General features: G+C 37.3%; 1 protein-coding gene across 1 annotated transcript; it reads right to left on the reverse strand.

The window, feature by feature from the left end:
- Nucleotides 1–3,134: 3,134 nt before the first annotated feature.
- On the reverse strand, nucleotides 3,135–4,387 carry LOC136858233 (migration and invasion enhancer 1). Its single transcript, XM_067137632.2, has 3 exons — nucleotides 4,234–4,387; nucleotides 3,819–3,916; nucleotides 3,135–3,743 (listed from the first exon to the last, which is right to left on the reverse strand). The coding sequence occupies exons 1-3, from the start codon at nucleotides 4,260–4,262 to the stop codon at nucleotides 3,580–3,582; spliced, it is 291 nt and encodes a 96-aa protein (XP_066993733.1). The 5' UTR covers nucleotides 4,263–4,387; the 3' UTR covers nucleotides 3,135–3,579.
- Between the last annotated feature and the right edge of the window lie 3,719 nt (nucleotides 4,388–8,106).

An 8,106-nucleotide genomic window follows, 5' to 3' on the forward strand; every position in this document is an offset into this window, starting at 1 on the left:
ATGTTGTGTGAATGGGTTTTCTTTCATCTGTTATGCACTTCAGTTATTACTATACTTTTTTTTTTTTTTGCTATTTGCTTTACGTTGCACCGACACAGATATGTCTTACGACGACGATGGGATAGGAAAGGCCTAGGAATTGGAAGGAAGCGGCCGTGGCCTTAAGGTACAGCACCCGCATTTGTCTGGTGTGAAAATGGGAAACCACGGAAAACCATCTTCGGGGCTGCCGACAGTGGGGCTCGAACCTACTATTTCCAGATTACTGGATACTGGCCGCACTTAAGCAACTGCAGCTATCGAGCTCGGTATTATTATACTTAGTTTTTTTTTTTTGCTAGGGGCTTTACGTCGCATACTTAGTTTTATTCTTATCACTAATATTATGACTTTTATTACCTTACTAACCCATCTTAATTATTTATACTTTCATCATGCTGTTTGGTAATTAATATATGTCAAACACACAACTGTAGTTTACATTTCCTGCTATCTATTATAAGAATATCATAAATTCATTTCACTTCACTATTAGGGGCAGGTATTTTAAAAACCTTACATGTCCAGTATTAAGCACTTAATTTTAATAGTTTTTATGTTGTATCAATTTTTATGTATAATTACTATGTCTTCCTTTTATTTTTGTTTACATTTTTACATGTTATTGAAAGTGGTAAAGTGTAAGAGAGGGCTGTGAGCCCTAATTTTACCATAAGTGTAAGTCAATAAATAAATAACATTTAAATTGCCTAAAATATATTTTTGAACCTATTTTTCATATCTGAGAGCCTATTTTAGGCATCTGAAAATCATTTTTAGCAAATAAAAATCCAAGGTCTAGACATCATACTGCAAGATATTTCAAACAATTGCAACAGTGGTAGGTGCAGGAAGGACTGAAAATAATGTGTGCTTCATTGCATTAGGGTTATAAAAGTAAATATACTTCTAGGGGTGAGCTGGTGCTTCCCTGGTATTTATAACAATCATGCCTCTTCTCTACAAACAATCCAAGAGATGATCAACACCGTTTACCTTTTGCTATTATGTTTTTAACCTTGCAAGGCCTTTAGTGAACTTCTACCTGAAATAGTTTTTATTTCCTCTTTACATCAGAAGCAAAACACTAAACGAAATAAAGTAGTACCGGTAAGCCTACTTGTGCTACAAACGGTATAACTTTACATCCCACAGCCCAACATTTATAAAATTATAAGGAAGTGAAAATAATGCAAATCTTACTCAAAACTCCTTTTAGAGGAGAGATGTGTTCATTGCGATGTCTACAAACCCACCATCCCGCCCACAGAAGTGGATTTACTTTTATAACCTAATAAAGAGTAGCAGCCGCCATCGTCCATGACTAAAGTAGCTTCTTGCATTCTCATTGGTCAACGTAAACAGAATGTGATGTCATTGCCATCAATGCTGATAAATACACTGCGTTACCAACTTCGGCTGAATAAAAGCACAAACAAAAACCCCATGTAAAATAACAATGCGGCTTGTAACAGTTCAGACCAATGGTCTTGTCCAGATCCTATCCTAACCGACCGCACGGCAAGAACCAGACCAGACCAATCGTGTTTCCATACGAAACTAGGGATCTAGGGCCGCTACGTGGCTTCTAACCGTCCAGACCAATGGTAATGTCCACAGCAAGAATTCTAACCGTCCAGACCAATGGTCTTGTCCATGGCAAGAATCCTAACCGTCCAGACCAATAGTCTGTCCACGGCAAGAATCCTAACCGTCCAGACCAATCGTGTTTCGTCACGAAACTAGGGACCTAGGGCCGTTTCGCGGCTTCTAACCGTCCAGACCAATGGTCTAACCTTCCGCATGGCAAGAACCAGTCCAGGCCAATCGTGTAACAATAATAACCACCACCAGCTATCGAAGCCTCACTCATTAGTTCCTCAGTAAACAGGTTGGCAGCTCTGAGCACCGTATCACAACATCCTTTCCGAGAAGGCCGCGAACGTGTAAACAAAAGACAGCCGCTCTGGGCGCAGCTGAATGTAGCGAGTACTGGGCTGCGAGAAGTAAAGAAATGATCTACAAACGATGATCAATTATATTAAAGATAGGTTACATCGCGCATTCCTATCTACGAAATGTCACTGTGAAATTTGATACAAATGGAACATAATAATTGCTTTTACTTAAATGAAGTGAAAAATCTGCGGTAAATTAAGAAATACCGTCGTTATTAGAGAAATATGAATACATACTTAAGGCCTGTATACAGGACTTCTTTATGTCGTATTTCGCTGCTGGTGCCGTCTTTTTGTTAATTTCTTGAGGTCCAGGGCTAGCTCCGAGAAATGGGAATGCTATGTCTGTGGACTCTCATTATTAGTCACTTGCAATCTCATTATCTTTGTCCATATGACTAGAGCGGCCAGCTGAAACAGCAAAATGGAGGTCAATAGCATTCACGATAAGAAAAATAGCATGATCCCTGGACCAATAAACATTTTTTTTGTTCGAACGAAAATAGCATGATTCCTGGACCAATAATTTTTTTTTGTTCGAACGAAAATAGCATGATCCCTGGATCACTAGTCCACAGAATTATTCTTATGTACATTGGCCATAGCTTTTTGTCGCCTATTAAATCTTGCATATAGCGATACAATTCAGGAAATAATGTCATTGACACCTGAAGCAATAAAACGAAAGCAAAGAACTTCAGTGAACACAGACATCACACACGAAATTGTTGAAAGTGTAAGACAAACAAAAGAGATACGTGTGTTACTGTGAGCGTAGCACCAAAAGTACTTGTAAATTAGTAAAGTAGGTATACATAATATTCACCAAAAATACAATATTTCTTAATTTACCGCAGATTTTAGACTTCAACTGTGTAAGAGCAATTATTATGTTCCATTTGTGACAAATTTTACAGTGACATTTCGTAGATAGGAATGCACGACGTAACCTTAAAGATATACAAAAGTATCATACCCGACACTACTGTAGATTTACCAGTTCAATTCCTTGCATCCAAATTTCCAGTAGTAAGAAATGTTCAGCTTTTCTATAGAAAACGAATGAAAACTATTTAAAATGCATGTATAAATGCTTCAAGGAAAAATAACTTTGTTCATTAAATAGAACAATAAATCTTGTAAACTGTAGACCTTTGTTTTTATTGGTAGGCCTAAGGATGCGAGCTAAAAAATTTAAGCACTGTACGACTTACACTTTGTGATATAGAGGAGACAAAACGATGCAAGACATGACAATTCCTGAAAAAGCCATATCAATGTATAGCCTACATATAAGCATACGTATACATTGTTCACAAATTGTCAACCATATGCCCTTACAATTTTGGATGTTCAACGAATACTGAAAAGTGCAACAGAAGCACACGAAAAACAAATTAACAAAACCAATACATGGCAGATAATCGCAGTAGTTCAAGTCATCTAAACAGATAAAACTCTACAACAGATCTTTTTCTTCAATTCTAGATAAGACCGCAATTAAAGAATTCCATGATAAACACAGAGTTGCTGACAGCACACAATATAGGACAATGTGAAGGTAGTCTAGATATTTCAGCTTTTATAAAATTGTACAGTTTATGGGTTGTTGCACTGACACTGGTCTAATAGGTTTGCCTCCTGCAACTTCTCCAACAATCTCAGTCACATTTTCAAAATCGGGAAAAGCCATCGTTGACAATTTGGAGTATATCAGTGTTCCATTCACAGTAACTTCAAAGGACCCTGAAATGAGAAAAAGGCAAAATGTAACAAATGAACTGAACATGATCGTAATGGGATAATCTCCGTTCCACTTGCCTGTGCGACCTTCTTTTCCAGACACATTAGCTGTAGGAACAGTAGATCGTATCTTTTCGGCCAGTTCTTCAAATCGAGGAAGATATCCACAACCACCGCTAGACATTAAACATAAAACAATGTCAAAATGATATTATTTACTGCATTCGTATTGTTTACATCAAAAACGTAATACATGAATAAAATGTATTTATAACAGCCATGGCCATGTACTATATAGTTAACTGACATTTTAAACACAGTTCATACATTAAAGTTTTATACACAGTTCGGTCAAAGATATTAGTCTATTTTTGCACACTGGCGAGGTATCTGCCACAACGTTTCCCCACACAGCTCGCAAATTCAAACTATTATATGTGGCAGCAGAAATTAGACAACAATGAAAATCATATATTATAATTCTCATACCCACCAATATTCGATATCAACCTTAACATCCATTTTGTGACGAATCAAAAGAAATCACAAGTAAAATAATCTAAAGACAACTGCTTATTATAGTATAGGAGATTCGAGTTCGTCCCAACACAACCTAACCTTACTCTTCGACGCTTTAATCGACACTGCCATCACTGCCATCATCTGCCAATGCCAAAGAGCTTCTTCTTCTGCTTCTACGTCTACGTCTCCCTCTTCTTCTTCTTCTTCTTCTTGTATGTTGTTGGGCTTAGTTTTAACTCTGTACCCAATAACCACACCGTTTGTTAATGCACTTATTTGTGTTGAAAGAATATCAGTAAGTTCTAGGTTGGTAATCCTGGGTAATGCAAGGTTTGGAAGTTGTTTTGCGTGGTTGAGGAAGAATCAGAGGAGTAGGCTTGTGCTGGTAAAGAATGATTAAATTATTAATTGGACCCTATGTTAGATTGTAATGAAAAGATAATATTCGCCGATATGTGATATCCATGATAGATATGGAATTTCTTCTATTATCGGTGAGCTGATTTGTACTGTTGTTAACATGTGTAGTTTAAAGGATTAGTCAGGTTATGTAATGTAAGTGTGAGAACGTTAGTGACAAGTGTAGGCTACTAAGGGTGACTTATATGGCGATTTTACATTCATCAAGGAAATTAGTGAGCATATTTACTAATGGTTCCGTAGGAGCATGAATAAGACAAGCGACACTAGTTGGTAGAGGAACGTTATGATTTATTAGTGCTTGAAAAAACTTTTTTCTTTGGTTAGAATAGTTACAACATTGGAATATTATGTGATGAATCGTACCACTTGCTTGCTGACAGGTGCAAATATCTGTGTCACTGATATGAAATTTATACTTATATTCGGGTGTAAGCGCATGATTGAATCGTAAACGGATTAGTGTAGTTATATGTCTTCTAGAGTAAGTGCCCATAGTGAACCAGGGGGTTCTTTGCAGTTCCGGTTGTAGTTGATAATAAGCTTTACCCTTCGTTTTTGCGGAATTTTTCCATAGAGAAGACCATTTTTGAAGTACGGTCTGTTTGATAGTAGGGGAATAATCCGTGTGTGGAATGGCGAGGTAATAGGGAAGTCCTTGTCCTTCAGCTGCAGCTTTAGCTAAACGATCAACCTGAACATTACCTGGTATGCTGCAATGACTTGGTATCCAAATTAATATTATATCATGCTGAGTTACGGAAAGGTTGTATAACAATTTACGGATGTTCCATATATACCAACTAGAAGATTCCTGCGGGGTTTTGATACTTTGAAGTACACTTAATGAATCGGTACAGATGAGGGCATTGGGAATATTATATTGCCGTAAACATAAAAGAGTTTGGCGAATAGCAAATGTTTCAGCAGTGTATATGGAAGCGTTGGGTGGTAACGTAAATTGTTGCTGAAAGTTAAGCTGGGGGATGTAATAGGCAGCTCCAGTTCCCTCTGAAGTCTTAGATCCGTCTGTAAAGCAATTTGTGTATTGTTTATGCGGATTGAGAAATGCTTGGAAAGTTTTATTAACTAAAGTGGGATTATTCTTCAGATTACCCGGAAGGTGTTCGAAAGTAGTAGTTATGATGGAAGGGTGGTATGTAGATAAGTTGTATTCGTTAGAGTATGCCGGTAATGATCTTGTCTGTACAACATTATTTCTTAAGGGAAAAATGACTTCATATGCCAATAGAAGTGCCGGTATGTTGTTGACTTTCAATTTTCTACATATTTGGTACTCATTTAAAAGCTGCAATTTAGGTAATATGGGATGACGATTCAGAGCTATCTTTTTAAGTAAATATTTAGACGCTAGATATTCTCTTCGTATAGCCAAGGGTAGTTCTGCTGCTTCAACCAGTAAGGCATTGGTGGGTGTTGTCCGTAATGCACCTAATATGATTCGTAAAGCGTTGAATTGTAACGTGTCCAGTTTTTTTAGGTTGGTCTTTGACGCCGTATCGAAGAAATGGCAGCCATAATCTATCCTTGCCCGGATTGAATTTTTATATAAAAGTAGTAGTGTGGCCGGATCCGATCCCCAGTTTCTACGAGTTAAGGACTTAAGAATTTGGATTGTATTTTCAATGTTGGACTTCAGTCGGTCAAAATGTGTCTTCCAATTTAACTTATTGTCTATGAAAATTCCTAAATATTTGGTATAGGGTTGAATAGCAATATGGTGGCTAGCATATGGTAGTGCAGATTTGTCATATGTTCGTTTTTGGGTAAATATAACAGCTGCACTTTTGGAGTGTGTGATTTCTAAACCGTGGTGTTCCATCCACTCATGTATATGAGAGAGGGTTTGGGAGATGGAGTGACGACATTGGTCTACGGTATTTTGTGTGGTATAGATCAGTATGTCGTCTGCAAATTGCAATATACGTGCATGAGGAGTTACTACTCGTTCCAAATCACCTGTATAGAGAGTAAAAAGTATTCCACTTAATATATCCCCTTGCGGAATCCCGACATTGGCCTGTCGTGCACAAGTATTAAGTCTATAATTTTTCAAATTTAATGTTCGATTTAGCAAAAGGTTTTTAAATATATGAATAAGGGGTAGTGGGAAGTGTAACTTATGTAATTTTTGAAACAAAATGTGAAGAACAACATTATCGTAAGCTCCTTTGACATCGAGAAAAACCGCTATAGTAGCTTGTTTTCGGCACCGTGCTAATAAGAGGTCCGTTAAAAAAATATTTAAGGCATCTGTGGTACTTCGTCCTTTTATGAAAGCGAATTGACATTTTGGTAAATCATTATGATACTCTAATTGCCATATTAATCTGCGGAGAAGGATGCGTTGAAAGGTTTTACGTAGACAGGACCCTAATATTATACCTCTATAATTTTGAGGTTGTAAGGGATCAGTACCTGGTTTGTGTATTGGAATAATGTCAAAATTATTCCAGTCTGAAGGTATTACAGTATCTGTGAAAATTTTATTAAACCGGTTAAGAATAATGGATTTAGCCTTAGTTGGTAGAGAGCTGAGCATCTTGTAAGTTATAAAATCAGGCCCTGGGGATGTAGTTTTTTTATGTAGGGCGATTTCTAATTCCTGATATGTAATAGGATTCATCAAAGATTGATATTTATGAGAAGAGTATGAACAACTTAAGAGATAAGCAGGCTGAACAAAATCGGGTGTTAAATTACAGTAGAATTGATATAATTGGGGCGGAGATAAAGCTGTAGGTTGGGGTGTGTGCCGAGAGTTACTAAGAGAGCGAAGTTTTGCCCAGATGATCTTGCTGGATGTAGTACTGTTAATACTCTCTACGAAGGTTTTCCATGCGATTCGACGTTTATTGTTAAATAAACATCTAATTTTTGCACAGATTCGTTTATATTGCATGTAATTAGTAAAAGTAAAATGTTTTCGTAAATTTTGCAGCAGGTTTCGCCGTCGTCTAATCCAGACCTCACATTCTTGATTCCACCAACGGATTTTGAGCGTTGGATTATGATTGGTTGAGGTTTTGTAAATGATTGGATGATATATGTCGAGATACGATTTTATACAGTGTAAAAGCGAATCATATTCCGCGGATGGCGCTTTATAGGTATGACTGAACTGATCCTGAATAAATTGCGAAAAGAGATCGTAATCCATATTATTCAGATTGCGTACAGGTATCCGAGGAAGCGTGTAAGTTGAAAAAGACCTGTGGTTAGACCATGTAACGAGAATGGGGAAGTGATCACTACCATGAAGGTCCTTAATAGTTTGCCAAGATACTTTATGCGCTATGTCCGTGGTACATATAGTAAGATCTACCGCGCTCGGAGCATTTGTAGGTGCTGATAGCCGGGTAGGTGACCCATCATTAATTATGGTGAGATTGACTTGAAGAGA

Source organism: Anabrus simplex, chromosome 1 (assembly GCF_040414725.1).
Source record: "Anabrus simplex isolate iqAnaSimp1 chromosome 1, ASM4041472v1, whole genome shotgun sequence".
Classification (NCBI taxonomy): domain Eukaryota; kingdom Metazoa; phylum Arthropoda; class Insecta; order Orthoptera; family Tettigoniidae; genus Anabrus; species Anabrus simplex.